We start from the raw sequence: 22,560 nt of genomic DNA, 5'->3' as shown, positions 1-22,560 counted from the left end.
CTATAAACAGGGAGGAGAACAGCTAACCCTAACCAGCCTAGCTAGCTGGCAGTTCATCAAAGGGCAAAGGGTTCTCTCTGCTTTTAAAGACCAAGCATAGTTTCTCCGATATGGAGTGGGTATCACTTTGAATACGAGAGGTTCCGGGTTCAATTCCTGTGTGAGTTGAAGAATTTTTGGCTGTTTTTTGAGTCCGGGTTTACTATCATTGAACAAGAAAAAATGGCAAAAGAGTCACTAGGTGATCACAGATAATTGTGTAGAGGCTCTCAAGAGTAGACTAGCGTCTGGCTGTGGGACTATAAACAGGGAGGAGAACAGCTAACCCTAACCAGCCTAGCTAGCTGGCAGTTCATCAAACGGCAAAGGGTTCTCTCTGCTTTTAAAGACCAAGCACAAGTCCTCACGATGGTTGACTGCGGTTTAATATGACTAGAGCTAGAGACCATCACCCCGGTGTATAGCAGATATAAAAAGATATCTTCTTTACTCTGCTATTGCCATTCGGCGAAAGCTAAAGCCGCTAAAACAACAACAATTCAGCCCCCTTTATTGTAAACTTCATTTATTACTTACTTAGGTACCTACTCAATACTTTTTGAACCCCGGTGTATAGCAGATATAAAAAGATATCTTCTTTACTCTGCTATTGCCATTCGGCGAAAGCTAAAGCCGCTAAAACAACAACAAACAACAACAATTCAGCCCCTTTTATTGTACACTTCATTTATTACTTACTTAGGTACTCAATACTTTTTGATATTTTGGAAATAACTTACCATTGTGTATTGCATGTGGAAGTAAGCGTCATATATCGAACGCCCAGACTGTAGAGTATCCTCAGAACTGGTAGACTATTACTTATAGAGTGGCCTCCTTCCACGCCTATCAAACTACACAGCTGACCCTTTGAATGAGCATTGACTATATCTGAAAATGGGGTATTAATTGGTTTAAGCTGGGGGACTTTAAACAGGGAGTATACTAGCCTGAATTTCCCTTGCTAAAGAAACAGCAAAGGTTAAGTGCGAAGGGCATCCGCTCGTAAAATTTGTAGCAAAACCAAATGTCAGCGCAAAGCAATCGCCCTAGTTACGGCTGATTGAGAGGTTAACGAAAAACGCCAACCCCGTGTGTACAAAAGGCAAAGAAAAAGAAGATGGTTTTTAAATATTGTTAAGGCTCTCTAGAAATCCCTTTCAGCTAGCTTAGTTAGGTTGGATGGTAGCGTGCCTGCCTTGTATGTAAGTGCTAGGTGAAGATTTTGATTCCTACTCGAGGTGAATTCCATCTCACACAGATATAAAGTTCGTTATTGGAACGCGAACGGTTGCCTTCTCCTATTCTGCTCTTCAATTTCGCGACAGTGAGACCTCTTAAATCAATCAACCAATCAACGACTTACCTTGAGCAGAAGTACAGAAGGTTTATATAAGTGCTAGGTGAAGATTTTGATTCCTACCTGAGGTGAATTCCATCTCACACAGATATAAAGTTCGTTATTGGAACGCGAACGGTTACCTTCTCCTATTCTGCTCTTCAATTTCGCGACAGTGAGACCTCTTAAAAAAGCGGTATTTACCAATCAATCAATCAAAGAAACAGCAAAGGTTAAGTGCGAAGGGCATCCGCTCGTAAAATTTGTAGCAAAACCAAATGTCAGCGCAAAGCAATCGCCCTAGTTAAGGCTGATTGAGAGGTTGACGAAAAACGCCAACCCCGTGTGTACAAAAGGCGAAGAAAAAGAAGATGGTTTTTAAATATTGTTAAGGCTCTCTAGAAATCCCTTTCAGCTAGCTTAGTTAGGTTGGATGGTAGCGTGCCTGCCTTGTATGTAAGTGCTAGGTGAAGATTTTGATTCCTACCCGAGGTGAATTCCATCTCACACAGATATAAAGTTCGTTATTGGAACGCGAACGGTTGCCTCCTCCTATTCTGCTCTTCAATTTCGCGACAGTGAGACCTTTTAAAAAAGCGGTATTTACCAATCAATCAATCAATCAATCAACCAACCAATCAACGACTTACCTTGAGCAGAAGTACAGAAGGTCTCAGTATAGGACTACCTACTTACATATATTAGCTGGTAGTAGGTTGTTTTAATTGAACGTGGGAGTAGCTGCATATCCAATTACATGTCCATATTGCCAAACCTCTAATCCCACTTTAAATTACTTTCATCGTGTAATACCACCTCACCATGTAAAGGTGTGTCCAAACAAAGTCGACCGGCTGTCGATCGACGAGGTGAATCTCTGTTGTCGAGGCAGTGTGGACGGTTCAGTCGACTCGACGGCCGGTCGACTATGTGTGGACACACCTTAAGAGCTACTGAGCCTTTCAGAGTTCTAAATAAACGCAGATGGCCCCCAAGAAAGGAAACGTAAAATAAGCTAAATTCAAGTTAATGAAGAAATATAACACATAATTTTTGAAAACCAAGGGGGGGTGAAATATTAATTAGAAAACAAATGAGAGGCTTAATGTGCTGTAACCCCCTGGTGAGTAGGACTTGCAAACTACCTCTTTGTCCCGGAGGAAGCACTTAATAATATTGTTATGCTTGTGTTTACCACTGATAATACTGATATTGAATTGCGGTCAGAAGAGTAAACCCCAACTGTAGACCATTTCAAATGATAGAACTTTTCAAGTTTTAACGTAGACACACGCGCCAGCGACCAGTTAGGAAAAGGAGAAACGAGACCTAATATGGGTGGTGTTAAATAAGGAAGGCTAAAGAAAGGACCTTCTTGTTGCTGTTTTACACGAAAAAATGTTTTTATGGTAGCTTGTGATTTTATGAAAAACTCGTTCTTATAATATAAGATATGGAAAGAAGATTTTGTTTTTAAAAAAAACAAACTAAAAATAAAAAAAAAAAAAATTAAAAAAAAAAAAAAAAAAAAAAAAAAAACATTGCGAACACTATCTAAAAGCATTCTTAAATAATTTCTCAAGGGCATTTCCCCCCCCCAAAAAAAAGTAAAGGAAAAAAAAATTGTGAACATCACACGACTTCCTATTAGGTATCTGCAGCAGTCTTGTCAGTTAATTCATAACCCAGGTATTAGTGGCAGATATTAGGGAGAAAACCCTGTCCCTAATATGCCCTTTTAATTATTTCGTATTGATCATGGGCTTTTTGGGATTCAGAACCACAAAACAGATATTTCCATCCATTTCCTGATTTTGGAAATTTGGACCGGTTTGCAATATTTCCTCATTTACAGTATACGTTCTCTGTACGCATTGTAATAGAAAGTAAAAACTCTTTTTCGGAACCTCTCCAGGATGATCTTAGCTCTGAGATATGGGACATTTATATAGACTTCCCTTCAGAGTAAAAAAGTTTTCCGGCGTGTAGAATCTCGTCCTTGTATACGAGAAAACTCTTTTTCGGAACCTCTCCAGGATGATCTTAGCTCTGAGATATGGGACATTTATATAGACTTCCCTTCAGAGTAAAAAAGTTTTTCGGCGTGTAGAATCTCGTCCTTGTATACGAGGGATGATATTTATTAAGATAAAGAAAAGGGTAAAAGTTGGAGAAACCTTTTTCCTCAAAAATAATGAATTTACTCTTCCTTCCTCTGTTAACCCAAAGTGTCTTCTCATGTCACAAATTTGACTGAGAACATAACAGACAGGTGACCATGGCCATCTGAGCAAACGCGTACTGCTTTTCCCGGACCCACTCGAGCTGGGTGAGGTTAATATAAGGACAAAACTCCCGTCACAATTCACAAAAGTCCTTGGCAATTATGCAATGACGTTAATCCCATAAGAAAAAAGTCACTGTACTGTTAACGTTTTACCCTCTGTTTGGAGACAAGCTACCAGCCTACTCACATTAACCTCACCCAGCCTGAGTCGTCACAATTCACAAAAGTCCTTGGCAATTATGCAATGACGTTAATCCCATAAGAAAAAAGTCACTGTACTGTTAACGTTTTACCCTCGTTTGGAGACAAGCTACCAGCCTACTCACATTAACCTCGCCCAGTCTGAGTGTGAGTCTGTGAGTGAGGCAGAAAGCAAGAAAGCAGGAATACGAGTAAGACCTCATGTAGGTCCTCGATCTGTCATATGCTGATCTTGTCATCTACTGTGATACCTCCCGTCACAATTCACAAAAGTCCTTGGCAATTATGCAATGACGTTAATCCCATAAGAAAAAAGTCACTGTACTGTTAACGTTTTACCGTCTGTTTGGAGACAAGCTACCAGCCTACTCACATTAACCTCACCCAGCCTGAGTGTGAGTCTGTGAGTGAGGCCGAAAGCAAGAAAGCAGGAATACGAGTAAGACCTCATGTAGGTCCTCGATCTGTCATATGCCGATCTCGTCATCTACTGTGATACCCACTTAAGAAGAAAACTCCTCTTTACTCGTATTTTTTATGTCTTTTCCAATGGCAGTATTATAAAACAAGTCCACCACTTACCTTACTTATCCCAATGTATTTTTAGATGGGTTAACTTCAACCCCACTCGCCTTTAAGTTTTTTTTTCTTCTTCCTTTTTCAAAAAGAAGCCCATAAAATTATATCAGAGGACAGTGTTATAGGTTATGAAGATGAAGCGTAGGTTTCCTTCGTATTAGATATTCTGAGATGACGAGGCAATATAACATTCAAGAGGGTCAGAAGTTAGGGATACAACTGATACAAGTGGCATTTTCGAAAACATTGGTTTGTAGGTTGTACTCTCTTGTCTGTATTACAATAGTAACAATACCTCTAATAAATAATTATCCAAATGATGGTATAGTTATTCAATATCACATGTTTCCATATTGGTTTCATACAAAGCAAAATCGATGAACTCAAACACGAACAATAACAATTCTCACTTTTCTGTGATACCCACTTAAGAAGAAAACTCCTCTTTACTCGTATTTTTTATGTCTTTTCCAATGGCAGTATTATAAAACAAGTCCACCACGTACCTTACTTATCCCAATGTATTTTTAGATGGGTTAACTTCAACCGCACTCGCCTTTAAGTTTTTTTTTTTTTTTTTCTTCTTCCTTTTTCAAAAAGAAGCCCATAAAATTATATCAGAGGAGAGTGTTATAGGTTATGAAGATGAAGCGTAGGTTTCCTTCGTATTAGATATTCTGAGATGACGAGGTAATATAACATTCAAGAGGGTCAGAAGATAGGGCTAGGCTGGCAAGGATCTTTTCTAAACTGGGAGCACGTAAGCCCTCTGAGATTAAGTTTAATGTAAGAGTTGATTGAAAACAGCAAGGTAGCTGAATAAATTTCAAAAGCAATAGAAATAGAGACAAGTAAAGGATGGGATAGAGAGGGAGGAAGAGAGAGAGAGAGAGACGGAGGCAGGGAGAGAGGGAGGGGGAAGAGAGAGATGCTGATCTCAATTTCATAAAATGGTATAAGAACAATGACCAGTAAGTCAAAATACATAAGTAGGAATAAAGGGGAGGCGGATAGAAAGCGAGAGAGAAAGAGAGAGACGGAGGGAGGGAGAGAGAGAGGGAGGGAGAGAAGTTTAATGTAAGAGTTGATTGAAAACAGCAAGGTAGCTGAATAAATTTCAAAAGCAATAGAAATAGAGACAAGTAAAGGATGGGATGGAGAGGGAGGAAGAGAAGAAGAGAGAGAGAGAAAGAGAGACGGAGGCAGGGAGAGAGAGACGGAGAGAGAGAGAGAGAGGGAGAGGGAAGAGAGAGATGCTAATCTCAATTTCATAAAATGGTATAAGAACAATGACCAGTAAGTCAAAATACATAAGTAGGAATAGAGGGGAGGCGGATAGAAAGCGAGAGAGAAAGAGAGAGACGGAGGGAGGGAGAAGAGAGAGATGATAATCTCAATTTCATAAAATGGTATAAGAACAATGACCAATAAGTCAAAATAGAGAAGTAGGAATAGAGGGGAGGCGGATAGAAAGCGAGGGAGAGAGGGAAAGAGAGCAGAAGAAGGGAAAGAGTAAAAGAATGGGAACCTAGAACAAACAATTTTTTTCAATCGTGGAAACCTTTCACTACTCAAAGGTCAATTTTCAAAAGGTACAATCATTTGGAATGCTCTGAGATCTCAATTTCATAAAATGGTATAAGAACAATGACCAATAAGTCAAAATAGAGAAGTAGGAATAGAGGGGAGGCGGATAGAAAGCGAGAGAGAGAGGGAAAGAGAGCAGAAGAAGGGAAAGAGTAAAAGGGAGGGATAGTTCAGAATGGGAACCTAGAACAAACAATTTTTTTCAATCGTGGAAACCTTTCACTACTCAAAGGTCAATATTCAAAAGGTACAATCATTTGGAATGCTCTGAGACGTTTTAGGGGACAGATGGACTGGACAAAAAATCAGAATTTTTAATCAACTTTTTTTATTTTTTTAATGTGCGTCAATATCAAGAGTCTTTAGTGATATCATTACAAAGTGCCTCTTCTGAAGTCAATTCAGAGATTACAGACCAACGCAACGTCTAGATACGTAAGTAACGCATTATATCAATATCAAGAGTCTTTAGTGATATCATTACAAAGTGCCTCTTCTGAAGTCAATTCAGAGATTACAGACCAACGCAACGTCTAGATAGCTAGATACGTAAGTAACGCATTAGAGTGCTTCATAATGCTCGAATGATACTGAGGAGGCCCTTTATCCAAAAAGAGGCTACTTTGTTGACCAAAGATGCGTATTCTGCCTTTTCGTAAACAAAAAGCCTCTGACACTTAGGTGTAGGGCTGTAGGGGCAAACAGTCCTAGAAGTTGGGTTAAGTTTATACGAATCCGAATTGTGAGGCAAAGATTACCTATTACCTATTACCAAAAATCACCATTGTCTATACGAGTGTCACAGTTATCAAGCGAGAAATAGGAATAATTCATCGTCAAATTGGTATGATTTTTTTTTTATTTTTTATTATTATTATTATTATTTTAATCTGCCAGAATAAAATAGTCTGGCTGAGGGACTACAAACAGAGAGTAGATCAGCGTCTAGCTAGGGTAAGAATGTACATAATATAAATATGTGGCTTTTAACGACATAATGCATAAAATAATGTTTTCATCAATGATGTAATTTTCTTTTATATCTCAAGGTTTTTGCCGGTGCATTTTCATTATTATTTATACTTTGGTGTGAGACTTGAACAACGTTTGCAGGTATCTACTCAGTCATCAGGTATACGAATTATATGATACAAATCCCTATACTATCTCAATCGTGATCTTCAAAACAAATTGAGTATAGTAGGTACAGAGAACGTGTGCAACAGTTTACTAAAATCTAATAATACAAAACTCGTTTGAATTCGGGTCAACAACGAAATTGTATTAAAATTTCCTCGTATTGGTTTTTATGAAAATACTGAAATACTCAGAAAAACAATATTGAAGAATAATAATACAAAACTCGTTTGAATTCGGGTCAACAACGAAATTGTATTAAAATTTCCTCGTATTGGTTTTTATGAAAATACTGAAATAGGTACTCGGAAAAACAATATTGAAGACTGAAGCTTCGAGCTACATACGTCCATAATACCCTAGTATCTACTCTTCTCTTTCTAAGCCAGGATATACCTAGGTACAGGGTGGATAGTTGAATAAGTTTTCCTCGAAAACACCACTGAAGCTTCGAGCTACATACGTCCATAATACCCTAGTATCTACTCTTCTCTTTCTAAGCCAGGATATACCTAGGTACAGGGTGGATGGTTGAATAAGTTTTCCTCGAAAACACTGAGAAAGAAAATCAGTGATAGGGTGCCACAAGTTAGGGTGGGAAACCTTTATTATTGAGTTATTTCCCCTGACTTAAGTTGTTGAAATGCTTTGAGACCTGTACTGATAGGTTTTCTTGGACATCTGATGCGGGATTTAGGTACCTACTCGTATTTGCAACTGATACTACGATACAGCCACAGGAAATACGAGTACATTTGATGCACCTTCTGTTTCATGGAATAGACTTAAAACCTTAAAAGGGATAAGAAGGTTGAGTGCGAAGGGCATCCCACTCGGAAAATTTTGTTTAGCCAAAACCAGTTGGCCTCAAAGCGATCACTCTAAAGCTGATTGGGAGGCCGACGACAAACGCCGACCCCATCTAAACATGGGAAAAGGCGAAGAAGAAGATTATTTTTTTTAAAAAGAAGCAAGCTACCAAAGCGATCACTCTAAAGCTGATTGAGAGGCCGACGACAAACGCCGACCCCATCTGAACATGGGAAAAGGCGAAGAAGAAGATTATTTTTTTTTTAAAGAAGCAAGCTATCTTCCTTTTACTGTTTCCCTCTCTCCCTCGGTATCTGTCCGTCTCCCTTCTATTCCTACTTCAAGCTATTCTTGAAGTTAAATTCTCAAATAACCGAGGATAGATCACTCTAAAGCTGATTGGGAGGCCGACGACAAACGCCGACCCCATCTAAACATGGGAAAAGGCGAAGAAGAAGATTATTTTTTTTTTTAAGAAGCAAGCTACCTTCCTTTTACTGTTTCCCTCTCTCCCTCGGTATCTGTCCGTCTCCCTTCTCTTCCTACTTCAAGCTATTCTTGAAGTTAAATTCTCAAATAACCGAGGACGAAATTCAATGCTTTGACTGGGATTAGAAGGACTAAAAGGAATGTTCCTCGTTAGAGACAGACTGAAAGGACAAAGATACATAACGATCCACGGTTTGGCCATCTGCCACACAACTGTAACATTTCTGCACTCACATAAGTAGTCTATATTTATACACAACACAACAAGCAAAGAGACTAATACCCTCTATACCTACCTATGTATAATACCATACAACTACCTATTACCTATGTACCGTACCTAATATTTACCCTGCATGGTACCTATGTACTCGTATGTGTCTGTCGTCTTATCCAGAAAGCCCTCAGTAATCAAAGATAACGTAGAGCTAGCTAGATAAAGTGAGAGGGAGGGGAGTAAATCACAAATGAAAGATTATTATTTTAATGAATTAAAGATGGATTAACATAATGCCCGCCATTCACAGTCAGACAGTCTGATAGACCGCGGTCTCGTAGGCCTGTGGATCTGTCAGAAGGTCTGAGCGGACATCTAGATGTACTGTAGCACACCCGACATAATTTTCCTACTTGTACCTTTAACTGTCTTATAATAAAATCCTTCAAACGTGAGAATAAATTGACCCCTACAGATGACCTATATTTCCAATAAAGAAATGGTTAGGAGGCATTTTCTCCAGCACTGGTCGAGAAAAAGAAAAAAAGTTTCCATAGTTCCTCAAAGGATATGAATTTAAAACTAGTGAAATATCTGCAGCATTGGAACATAAGATACAGGGTCTCTTAGAAACGAGACCTAATATGGGTGGTGTTAAATAAGGAAGGCTAAAGAAAGGACCTTCTTGTTGCTGTTTTACACGAAAAAATGTTTTTATGGTAGCTTGTGATTTTATGAAAAACTCGTTCTTATAATATAAGATATGGAAAGAAGAATTGAAAAATTATGCAGTTTATGCAACCGAAGTTCCGAGGGTAAAACCAACCATATACCCGTATGTTATGGGATTTGTTTCACACAGTTACACAAAGATCGACGTAAAAAAAGTTTGATACATCATACCCATTTTTCTAACGAAATTTCTATGCAATTTGGAGAAAAACGTCTTTTTTGTTTGAGGGGAGGGGGGACTTATATGGAAATTCCTTTAAGCTCTACATAAGAAAAACTTCTTTGGTATACCTAACGTATACAGATGTATTCTCGAGTTTCCACAAAAAATGTAATATGTACTATATTTCATTTCAAAGGAAAAATTCGCTACTCCGAAGAAAACGCTAGGTATGAAAAAAGATTGATGAAAACTTGGTAGTTTTTCAGTAGAAATGCACGTATTCGGTGCTTACCCAATTAGGTACTTTTTTAACAAGGTCCTTAAACTTCAACAATAACTACTAGAACTAGGTATGTTTTTCTTTCGGAATAAGTTATTCTATGCCCTGATTTCTTCTTGGGATCCAGTCATACATGTAGGTACACGTGTGATAAAATAAACTTATCATACGTAAGAGTAAAAAAGTTTTTTTTTTTTACGTTGTTTACAGGGGACCCTGTATAATAATATGTACATACCTACTTTTCCCAGATAGATACGAGTATAACTTCTACAGTTTTCCTACTTTATTTTCTAAAAAAAGTTTAACCCAGTAAGGTTCTTACGTTTTCCCTGAACAACAAGGACACACTGGTATGTACGTAGGTGTTAAAAAAAAAGTTCAAGTCATCTGATGAGGGAATTAGGTACCCTACAACCCTACATTAACTTCTATACTTAGCCTAATTATTTACTTGTATATTATGTCCATGTTGATTCTACTTAACTTTACTCTGGGAACTACAGCATACGATATAACCAATCCTGAATACTCGTATTGTACTTTGGGAATTAATCCGTACATTACTATCGATGTGCATAGGAATTGTTCCAACTTTGCGAATCACTACGTACGATAGTATTTACTAACCATGCAAAACATCGTACTCTGGGAATTTCTCTGTACGATTTTATCCTCCAACCATGCAAAACATTGTACTCTGAGAATTTCGTCGTACGATAGTATGTACCACTGTACCAACCATGCAAGAAATTGTACGCTGGGAATTCCTCTTGTACGATAGTATTTTTCAACCATGCAAGAAATTGTAGGTAGAATTCCTTCATACGATATTATCAATGCAAGACTAGTGCCTAGGGAATTCTTTTGCAAGATGAGACAGATTTGCTTGAAAGGGATACGTTGAGATTGAGATAGTCAGATGGTAAAGGGTGTGTAAACAAGCAATAATGTTGTGAAGTGCCTTTGTTATAGGATTTCCAATCACAATATGTTGCCTATTATAAATCATAGCGGGCTGGGGAGACACTAAAGTTAGTTTTAATTGGCAAACTGACAAACAAAACAAATAACTTGGACTCGAAAACTTTTCCGCCACTTGGACTGAATTCCATTTTTGGAAAATTTATTCATCGGAAATTTTATTGGTTCTCTTCTCATTACTTGGAGTTGTATAGAGGAAAAATAAGGTTATTAGTTATGCATGCTTATGAAGTGAGCTGAACAACTATTACTATTAAGGTTACAGTCAAGAGCATACTGCCATAAATAAAACAAATGTTGTTTCTTTGTGTTATTATAGCACAAGTTTAATGCTCCTTCTAGCATGGCAGGATTTTTCTTAATATTCTTCCAGCTATGTATACTTCTGACTCTAACGTTTAAGGGTGTGTCTGCTATTTTGTGGGTAATAAAGCAAGATGGCGAGCCATAAAACGAAGAGGACTGAATAGTGGTAGGTATTCATGACCCATGAAAAGTTGTAACTATGTCATAAGAAAAGTCCCACCTAGTGTTCAGGGTGTTTAAAACTATCCGGATTGTACTTTTGAAAGATTTTTGTGGGGTGAAATTGCACAAATAGTTTTGAAAGTACCTTATATGTACATAATTGCACCAAAAGAAAATATGAAATGAGTTTGCCAAATAGGTTGGTAAGTTGGTATGTACCTACTGCGTGATATATCGAAAGAAACAAGACTTTTTCTAGTTATAAATGGTGAAATGGTCTCCAGCCAAACTGCATACATACAGACAAGTACCTACGATCAACTATCGTGAGGATTTGGTCTTCTTCTATTCACCAGTGCCCTAAATCACCAAAGTATGGAAAAGTAATTACAATTCCTATTTTGACATGATTCGTCCAAATTCAAAATTCTGCTTTTCCATTGGCTATTACACTTGTAAGATACTTTTCCATACTTTGGTGATTTAGGGCACAGAGTGATTAATTGGGTTGTGCATATTGCATACTCAAGTTATTTACGCGGCATTCATACAATTTAGAGGTAGAATTGCGACGTATCTATCCAAGTGGATATTTTGTAGGAGATAAAGGGAATTGTACAGGTAAGGCCTTATCGTTCTGAGAACGAAGACAGGATACATAGTAGAAAGCGTTTACAAAGCCAGACGCGCCTCTTTTTTGGCGTTTTTTAAAAAAAAAAAAAAAAAAAAAAAAAAAACTTAGCCATTCCTTTTACTACGGAAGTTGTAAGGTTGGGTGAGCCCTATAGCATTGCATAGGTAAATATCCAGTCACGACAATTTCTACATAGAATTCCACAAATTTTCTGAATTGAACCCGATTCTACCGCGTACAATGAGCGATATGCTGACTTTGAAACAGGAAACACTAATATTGAGCTAGGAATGATGTGATGTGCTGGCATAGAGAGTATGGCGTCATAAACATAGCACATGCCATGCTAATGGCGGTAAAAGAATTTATGGCAGCCGGCAAAAGTCGTAAAAAAATTAGATTAAAAAAAATAAAATTCACGCTAATTTGCCTTCAGAGTAAAATATGATATTGTTTTTATTAGGTATCTATTATTTTTCACTTAAAATTATTTTATTATTTACATGTAGTAATGTGTTAGTGTAATACTCGTAATTCTGGATAACCTGGTATTTTTTTTTATTATTTTTTTTTTTTTTAGCTTTCCAGCTAAAGACTAAATTTGATTCGTCTTTGAAAAGCCCTAAACTTAATTATGGTTATGGTTAGTACAGCTATAATGGAAAATTACACTCCGGGTAAATGAGCTATACAAAAATGGTCATTCCATCTAAAAGCTGGGGATAGTCATGATAATTATAGCCGCAAGTCCCTCTTTTAAATTAAAAAAAAGTATTCCCTTAACCATTTTATTGCACGATCCCTTTTCCTACAAAACTCGAGTTTTCCGCTAGAAAACAGTGCATTTCTTGTAAGGAAGAAGAATGTACATAATATAAATATGTGGCTTTTAACGACATAATGCATAAAATAATGTTTTCATCAATGATGTAATTTTCTTTTATATCCGTTTAGGTACCCACTGCTATCATTATAAAAGCTCAAGGTTTTTGCCGGTGCATTTTCATTATTATTTATACTTTGGTGTGAGACTTGAACAACGTTTGCAGGTATCTACTCAGTCATCAGGTATACGAATTATATGATACAAATCCCTATACTATCTCAATCGTGATCTTCAAAACAAATTGAGTATAGTAGGTACAGAGAACGTGTGCAACAGTTTACTAAAATCTAATAATACAAAACTCGTTTGAATTCGGGTCAACAACGAAATTGTATTAAAATTTCCTCGTATTGGTTTTTATGAAAATACTGGAATAGGTACTCGGAAAAACAATATTGAAGAATGAAGCTTCGAGCTACATACATACGTCCATAATACCCTAGTATCTACTCTTCTCTTTCTAAGCCAGGATATACCTATGTACAGGGTGGATAGCTGAATAAGTTTTCCTCGAAAACACTGAGAAAGAAAATTAGTGATAGGGTGCCACAAGTTAGGGTGGGAAACCTTTATTATTGGGTTATTTCCCCTGACTTAAGTTGTTGAAATGCTTTGAGATCTGTACTGATAGGTCTTCTTGGACATCTGATGCGGGATATAGGTACCTACTCGTATTAAACCTTTATTATTGGGTTATTTCCCCTGACTTAAGTTGTTGAAATGCTTTGAGATCTGTACTGATAGGTCTTCTTGGACATCTGATGTGGGATATAGGTACTCGTATGTGCAACTGATACTACGATACAGCCACAGGAAATACGAGTACATTTGGTGCACCTTCTGTTTCATGGAATAGACTTAAAACCTTAAAAGGGATAGTGGAACACCCTTTTCTTAAAGAAGTATTTCTGGTTAGATGAAAGATCAAGTCGAAGAGATAAATCTGAATATGCAAATCTTAATAAACCAAAAGTATCAAAACAAACACAACAAAAATCAGGTCAAATTCGTTTAAACTTTCAAAGTCATATTCATAAAATGAAATGTCGTTTTCATAAAAGTTTTTTTTTACCTTATCCTCTCCGAGGTTGTGAGATGCACCCTGAACTTCCAAACATATGATCCACGGTTTGGCCATCTGCCACACAACTGTAACATTTCTGCACTCACATAAGTAGTCTATATCTATACACAACACAACAAGCAAAGAGACTAATACCCTCTATGTCTATACCTACCTATGTATAATACCATACAACTACCTATTACCTATGTACCGTACCTATTTACCCTGCATGGTAGCATGGTACCTATGTACTCGTATGTGTCTGTCGTCTTATCCAGAAAGCCCTCAGCAATCAAAGATAACGTAGAGCTAGCTAGATAAAGTGAGAGGGAGGGGAGAGAAAGAAAGAGAGAGAGAGAGGGAGAAAGGGAGGGAGGGGAAGATGAGGAGGACAAGGAAGAGAAAGGATCCACGGTTTGGCCATCTGCCACACAACTGTAACATTTCTGCACTCACATAAGTAGTCTATATCTATACACAACACAACAAGCAAATAGACTAATACCCTCTATACCTACCTATGTATAATATAATATTACCTATGTACCGTACCTATTTACTCTGCATGGTACCTACATATGTACTCGTATGTGTCGTCTTATCCAGAAAGCCCTCAGCAATCAAAGATAACGTAGAGCTAGCTAGGTAAAGTGAGAGGGAGGGGAGAGAAAGAAAGAGAGAGGGAGAAAGGGAGGGAGGGGAAGATGAGGAGGACAAGGAAGAGAAAGGGGGGAATTTGTAGTATTGTATTGAATAAAAGCCCAAATAGAGAGTGTATTACGTATTGAAAGCTATCAAAAGATCTTTTTGAAAGGAGGGAGAGATATTGAAGTTGAAGAGAGAGAGAGAGAGAGAGAGAGAGAGGGAGGAACTGGAAGAGAGAGATATAAAGGAAGGGGAGGGAGAAGGATAGGAAATAGGTAGGGAGGGAGCGAAAGCGAGGGAAATTTTTTAGCTGTACAAAATAATCCCTTGTGTAAATACCGTTCACCAGAGAGAAGGAGGTCATCTTCCCCCACCCCAACTCACTTTGAGAGAGAGAAAGGGAGAGAGAGAGAGAGAGAGAGAGGGAGGAAATGGAAGAGAGAGATATAAAGGAAGGGGAGGGCGAAAGATAGGAAATAGGTAGGGAGGGAGCGAAAGCGAGGGGAATTTTTTAGCTGTACAAAATAATCCCTTGTGTAAATACCGTTCACCAGAGAGAAGGAGGTCATCTTCTCCCACCCCAACTTACTTTCCTCCCCTCCCCTCCCCTCGAACCTACTTCCCTTATCAGAAACATCTGTGCACTTTGAACTGATATGGTACAATATCTGATATGTAGGACGGTGTTCCAATGTTATCCATGAACACATATGTACATATGTATGGAAACCATTACCTAATGACTGACGGACAAAGGACTGCTTTTTCATTTGTCTGGGTCCCCCATTTCATTATTGTAACTTACGTGATTGTGTAATCGTGAATATGTAGAACTATACAAGGAGTAGATAATATTTCAGAAACATCTGTGCACTTTGAACTGATATGGTACAATATCTGATATGTAGGACGGTGTTCCAATGTTATCCATGAACACATCGAGGGAAATTTTTTAGCTGTACAAAATAATCCCTTGTGTAAATACCGTTCACCAGAGAGAAGGAGGTCATCTTCCCCCACCCCAACTTACTTTCCTCCCCTCGAACCTACTTCCCTTATCAGAAACATCTGTGCACTTTGAACTGATACGGTACAATATCTGATATGTAGGACGGTGTTCCAATGTTATCCATGATGTATGTATGGAAACCATTACCTAATGACTATACTTCCCTTATCAGAAACATCTGTGCACTTTGAACTGATATGGTACAATATCTGATATGTAGGACGGTGTTCCAATGTTATCCATGATGTATGTATGGAAACCATTACCTAATGACTGGCGGACAAAGGACTGCTTTTTCATTTGTCTGGGTCCCCCATTTCATTATTGTAACTTACGTGATTGTGTAATCGTGTATAGAACTATACAAGGAGTAGATAATACCACAGGTCAAACGGTTATTGACAGCGAAAAATTGATAGCAATGAAAAGAATACCTTAAGCAAATCGATTATGTAATAATACAATACTTATTATTTTCATATTATTTTTACACAATTTAGTTACATAGGCCCCTTGTAGCAAATAAATAAGGTGGTCTACAGTTCTTTCAGGAAGCTGTTTCTTTAAGAAACGTATCAGGACAGCAATAGAACCAGGGTCGTTTTTGAGTACTACCTACTACAATACGTCCATTGAAAAGTTCATGACAAATTTTTGATAGACCTATTGACGAACTATTAAAATTAAACCCACCAACATAGAAGTTTATTATGATTTCTAGAACTTTCTGGGAACATATTTATTTCAGCAATTTTTTCAGCCCTCCTGTATAGTTTACGAGGACTTTTGCCTAAACGTTTCACCCCCCTTCTCACACAAGTATTAAAGCTCCTTTTTTATTAAAGAACAGAATGTTATTGTTTATAGCCCGCTAGAACTCACATCGACAAGTTTACAACCGTCTTATATTTTCTCTTTTTCAAGTGGCATTACATACAAGGCACTTACATATGTATAATATTTACACAATTAAAAATAAATAAATATATTACATAATTTTCCTCGCCTTTCCGTTTTGGCATTAATAATAATAATAATAATAATAATAATAATAATAATACTCATTGGTGTCAGTAGGTATTTGTCACCTGTTTCTGTTTCTAGTCTTTCCTTCGTAATCTGATTGATTAATTGATTATGGCTAGATTTTTTTTTAATGTTCGTTTTAGGTCAGTTGAGTTTTCACATGTGATTGATTAATTGATTATGACGTAATGTTATGTCTCTTTTATAAAGCGTGGTTTTGGTCGGCAGACTTTTTCAAGGTGATTAATTGATTATGGCTAGATTTTTTTTTTTTTTTTTTATGTTCGTTTTAGGTCAGTTGAGTTTTCGCATGTGATTGATTAATTGATTATGACGTAATGTTATGTCTCTTTTATAAAGTGTGGTTTTGGTCGGCAGACTTTTTCAAGGTCAATAAATAATCGACCATGAAAAAGACAACTAATATATTTCCAAAAACAAGAAATAAAGTCTTATTATTAGAATTATTTTTAACCTCATCAGTGGTGTAGTGTGATTAGCACGGTAGACTCTGGATCTGGAGGTTCGTGGTTCGAGTCCAAGTCAAGTAATAAAATTTAGCGTTGTGTAAACGACATTTGTGACAAGCATTTGTGCTCAAGTGCTTAATCTTAATACAACTAAAATTGATTTTTAAATGAGTGTAAATTGTACGTGCGTATTAGCTTTTATTATGTAATTCAGTGTTCAAAAACGATTAAATGCGGCCAGCCGATTAAAATTCCCAGCTCATGCATCTGTGCATCGCGTGATATCTCGTTATCTCAAGAGGTTCTTCTTTAACACATCTCGAAAGGTTCTTCTTTAACACATCTCGAGAGGTTCTTCTTTAACATATCTCGAGAGGTTCATCTTTAACACATCTCGAGAGGTTCTTCTTTAACTTAACACATCTCGAGAGGTTCTTCTTTAACACATCTCGAGAGGTTCTTCTTTAACTTAACACATCTCGAGAGGTTCTTCTTTAACACATCTCGAGAGGTTCTTCTTTAACTTAACACATCTCGAGAGGTTCTTCTTTAACAGAAAAAACTAAAAAAAAAAAAAAAAAACCTTAAAAAAAAAAAAAAAAAAAAAAAAAAAAAAAAAAAAAATCGAACAGAAAGCGCAAAACATAAAATTAAAGAGACGAAACAGCATCTGTTACAAAATGAAGCCAAGGGTTTTAACCAAGGGATATTAAAATAAATCATCAACTGATTGATAGATAGATAGATACAAAATAATAAATATGTCTAGTGGCGCTGTCAAACTTTGACTTGGCGGGGCGGAGCGCTACTCCTTGATACATCAAACAACTGAAATCTTCATCAGACATGGATCGACCTAGCTGTATAGATCAAATAAAACTCAGCCGATATCAATGATAATAACAGGTTATACCTACTGACTAGTCTGGCTGGGGTACTTTAAACAGGGAGCATACTAGCCTGAATTTCCCTTGCTAAATAAATAGCAGTGCGGAGGGCATCCACTCGTAAAATTTGTAGCCCAAAGCAATCAACCTAGTTAGGGCTGATTAAGAGGTTGACGAAAAGTGCAGACCTCGTCTGTACACGGGAAAAGGCGAAGAAAAAGAAGAACAAGACTTACCAATTCCCGCTGTAGTGGAAGTAGAGTTAGTAGGGGTGGATGTGGGATAGAAGGTAACTTCTTGTCTAGTGACATCACGCTGGGTCACGTCAGGAGGGTAGAGAATGCCATCTTCCTGAAACAATAAGTCCAGACACCGTTCTCATGAGCAAATACACCTACGAGTATGTGCAGGACCGTACCCAGGATTTTGTCGAGGGGGACCCGAGAGTCCAAACACAAATGGACGGGAGTGGATGCTCCAAATTTTCGGAGTCTCCCTATGGTAAAAGAGAAAAATGAAGCTCGAGGGAGGACCTCGGCCCCCTAGACCCCCCCCTAATACGGCTTTGAGTATCTGTATCTGTGGAATACCCGAGTCTGAGTTTGTCGTTTAGAAATCTAGCATGTGCGAGATGCTGCAATGAAATTAAGGCCCAGACAGAACGTACGAGCATCTAGGATGCATTTACTATGATATGTCCGTATGTTTAATGTACATACCATCTTAATATTCGTATCTCTACACTATCTACGCTACGTTTGTATGCTATAACGATATTTCAATGAACTCAAGTTGAAAGTCGGCAGGAAATAATATTGTTTTGGAATGAAAAACATTCTGAACATAAAAAGCATCTGTCAGAATATTAAAGAGAAAAAAGTAATAATCTCAAAAGAAGAAAATAAATCACCACCGGCATTTTTTGGTGTTATTAAAATTCAATCCATGTAAATACATATTTTCTAACCCAGAATGGAAATATTTCCTTCTAGCTATGCTTTCTGTTGCACCTCTTCAGGGTTACTGAGATCAACATTACAGAGAATACTGAGGTACGTTGTTTAGATTGTGAGCTGAGCATTTATTCTCTACTCTCAACTCAACTTCACTTTCATGAACACACTCAAACCAGGGTAAATAGATATGTGTGTCATATGTAGTAAGTACTGAAGAGGGGATGTGAAAATATTTTATGCAATATTACAGTAGAATGTAATAAAATTACATGAAGCGTGCCGGGAGGCGCGTGAACGCCAAGAGCTTGAAATGATGTTCGCGCGGAGCGGCGGCTTATATGGAGACATACGAGTAGCTACCGGGTATTTTCATCGCATCGTCTTTGTAAAGTTCGAGGACTTTTGCAGAAAGCTCAAGTCCTGAGAAACGTGAACATTTTCGAGATTTTTCAAATAACTTTATCCTTGGCACACTATAATAAATATTAATAAAAAAAATAACTTTATCCTTATCCATCGCGCATCGGTACATCAGAAGCTTCCAAAAAAAAAAACGGATTTAACCCTGATTAAATTCAACATCAACGTGACATAAAACTGCCAGAAGTTCTCTAAATTAACAAAATAATATATAAAAGAATTTAGGTACCTAGACATAAAAACCCAGAGAAGTGTTTATTAACTGAGTAGAAATGATATGACCTCAACAGCTCAACACTCTGTATGTGAATAAGTCTGATTCAGATTAGTCTCAACTGACCATTTCCTTTTCTGTCGTTTTGTCTTAGGTTAGGTGTCATCGAAAAATTCAAAAGGGGAGCCTCCTCTCAGTCAAACTGTCAAACAGTTCCTTGTACTACTATACTAGCACAAGGAACTGTTTAACAAAAAGCAGGGATTTTTTAAAAGGCTCGACCAGATTTTGGGAATCAGACGTTGTGTTCTCAGTGCAAGATATGTATAATGTCATATCTTTGATTTTCACTTGCAGGTCTGTATTCTGTATGGTCTTAATAACATTGCTAATTAAATTCCTGTACTGAAAAACTTGCTGGAAATATTAAAACTCATAAATAGATCATTAGCCTGTTTTATTACAGGCATTAAAATTGAAACAGATTTCTTTAATTATGAAATTATTACTATCGAACTACGGGTACAATATTAAACATAAACATAGGTAGTATAGGAACATAGTTAATATGAACATAGTTATACATAAATACATACAGTGTACTCGCCAACCCCCATCAGATCCATAGGAAGAAAATTTTGTACCTTATGAGGTAGAAAAAATGTACCTCAGCTCCGGCTCTATACGGGTACAATATTAAACATAAACATAGGTAGTATAGGAACATAGTTAATATGAACATAGTTATACATAAATACATACAGAAGAGTATTTACAAAAGTGTATTTTTACTTTCTTTATTTCATTCATAATCGAAAGCGATTTAGAAAGCAGGATTCCTAAACATAAATATACAAAATAAAATCAGTTCTGTTGCATCCATGATTCAAGTAGCTGCACAGATCAACATGTGAGAGGTTGTTTGCTTTTAGATGGTCGCTTAAAATCACGAGCGCTTTTGTTTTCTGCGAAGAAATCCAGAATCTCTTGAAGGGTTCTGTCTTCAGTTTCTGGCACGTAGAAATAAATGTATATGAATCCTAGAAAAGACACCAAGGTATAAATGAACAAGGTGCCGTGCAGACCAAACCAGGAGGTGAGATTGATGTAAGTTTTGGTAGAAATGAAGTTGACAACAGATGAAGAGGCTGCTGTTATTCCAGAAGCAATACCTCGAACTTGTAGTGGGAAAACCTCCGAAAGTAACATCCAAGGCAATGGTAACATTCCGTACCCAGACACCCAGAAACATGTGCAGAAAATAGTCAAGGGAATCCAGCCTGGCCATTGTAAATTCATAGCACATATACTTAACATTAGAGTGAAGAACGTGTTTATACCAGTACTCCAGAGTGTCATACCTCGCTTTCCCAACTTGTTAACGGTGATTGTGCTCACAAAGGATCCTGTAATACTTAGTATGCCTGTCAACACCAATACCCATTCTGATTTCATCGGGAGTCCAAACGTCCTGAAGATTTCTACGAGGAACGGCCTCATGGGTTGGAGAGAAGCGATAATGGTGATGAAGAATAGAATCATTATCATAATGAAAGGTCGGACAATTTCCGGTCTTACCAAATAATTGAGGAGTTTAGAAAGCTGACTAGACTTTCTTTGGTCTGTCGTGTATTCAGAATCCGCCACATACAAAGTAGCACTATTTGTATCTTTCACCAACTGTTCGAACTCTACCCGTACTTTGTGTTTTTTACTCCAACCTCGAACCCATCTTAGAGAGCGTTCGGCTTCTTCTAATCGTCCTTTAGAAACAAGCCAGGTGGGAGATTCTGGAATAAACGCTATCATAATCATGGTGAGAATTGGAAATATTGCACTGATAAGAACGGTGGTTCTCCAATCAGTAAGAGCATAGATGAGGAATATGATGAACACACCAAAATTACACGCGGCACCTGCAAATAAGCTCAGGGATCCTCTCATACGAGGCTCACTGATTTCCCCTATATAGGAAATAATAGGAGCTTCACAACAGCCGACACTTAACCCCATACATACTGTCCCTAACATAATAATACTGACAGTCTCGGCAAGATAAAGCAAGATCCATCCGAGAAAGAAAGGAAAGCCTACCAGGATCATGAGCCTCTTCCGGCCAATATATTCTAGAAAGTATCCGCTAATGATGGATCCAAACGGATGAAACAAGAAAAGAATACTTCCCAACCATGAAGATTGTTCATCAGACAAAATCAAATCTGGCGATTCCAGTATGGTTTGATTGGATGCGACTTTGTGATCCAAAACTCCCACAACAACAGTGGGCATTCCAAAAGCCATTCCGAGTGAAAAGAGAAGGAAGTTTTGTGCGACTGAAGCGGTGAATTGAGAGCAAGCCGATCGGAATCCATATCTCACGTTTACTTTTTCTTTTTCCGCCTCACTCAGAATTTCCTTCTGACTGCTTGAATTATGCTCATCCATTTCAAACTGAATGTGAAAGCTTTGCTGACATTTTCAAATGGTTTTGCAAACGGCTTATATTCTCGCTCGGTGACAGGCAGGTAATCTTTGAACAAAAAACAAAAACAAGGGAAAATAAAAATAAAGAAATAATAACGGTACCTAAAAAACCTTCAGTTAAAAAAGGAATAACATGGCTTCACATCCAGCCACACTGGACATGGCTTAAATTTACTTTTCATTACCTTTGAAGTTTCATGGCGATAAAACAAATGAACGTCCATGCAATAGGACTTATATTCCTAATTAAAATTACAAAAGCTCTTACCTGTTTCTTGCGTTGAAGATTCACTTCGAATACTCTTTTCCGGTTTCTGATAAAGGTTTAAATAACAGTTTGAATTTATTCAGTCACAACACAGACAGTAGTAACACGGTAATCAATAGCAGTCTCTCACGTGTAGAGTTCTCACCCTGGAAATGAATAGACTCCGAGTGTGGCGTGAATGTCAATTGGACTAGGACTGTCAACACACATTTGATTTGATTAAGATGTGTCTTAACTCGAGGAGATAATTTTCATGTTTACCTATTTGTTTTACCTTTCTGAG

General features: G+C 37.5%; 3 protein-coding genes across 3 annotated transcripts in view; all 3 read right to left on the bottom strand.

Moving 5' to 3' along the window:
- Positions 1-2,045, bottom strand: part of LOC103510943 (dipeptidase 1-like) — a 10,036-nt gene extending 7,991 nt beyond the window's left edge. The window contains exons 1-2 of the mRNA XM_008475648.3: positions 2,029-2,045; positions 780-930 (exon numbers count right to left, since the gene is read on the bottom strand). Coding sequence (XP_008473870.1) covers positions 780-811 — 32 coding nt within the window. The 5' untranslated portion in view covers positions 812-930; positions 2,029-2,045. The remainder of the gene's footprint in view (positions 1-779; positions 931-2,028) is intronic.
- The window catches only part of LOC113468156 (dipeptidase 1-like), a 27,894-nt gene extending 5,334 nt beyond the window's left edge, over positions 1-22,560 (bottom strand). Inside the window, exons 1-2 of the mRNA XM_026824866.1 lie at positions 22,539-22,560; positions 18,172-18,286 (exon numbers count right to left, since the gene is read on the bottom strand). The gene's annotated coding sequence lies outside the window, so the exon portion shown is untranslated. The remainder of the gene's footprint in view (positions 1-18,171; positions 18,287-22,538) is intronic.
- Positions 20,281-22,543, bottom strand: LOC103510942 (facilitated trehalose transporter Tret1-like). Its single transcript, XM_008475647.3, has 2 exons — positions 22,278-22,543; positions 20,281-22,055 (listed from the first exon to the last, which is right to left on the bottom strand). The coding sequence occupies exon 2, from the start codon at positions 21,968-21,970 to the stop codon at positions 20,429-20,431; it is 1,542 nt and encodes a 513-aa protein (XP_008473869.1). The 5' UTR covers positions 21,971-22,055; positions 22,278-22,543; the 3' UTR covers positions 20,281-20,428.

Source organism: Diaphorina citri, unplaced genomic scaffold, assembly GCF_000475195.1.
Source record: "Diaphorina citri unplaced genomic scaffold, Diaci psyllid genome assembly version 1.1 scaffold659, whole genome shotgun sequence".
Taxonomy (NCBI): domain Eukaryota; kingdom Metazoa; phylum Arthropoda; class Insecta; order Hemiptera; family Psyllidae; genus Diaphorina; species Diaphorina citri.
The sequence above is the reverse complement of the archived record's forward strand: the minus strand, read 5'-3'. Positions and strand labels throughout refer to the sequence as shown.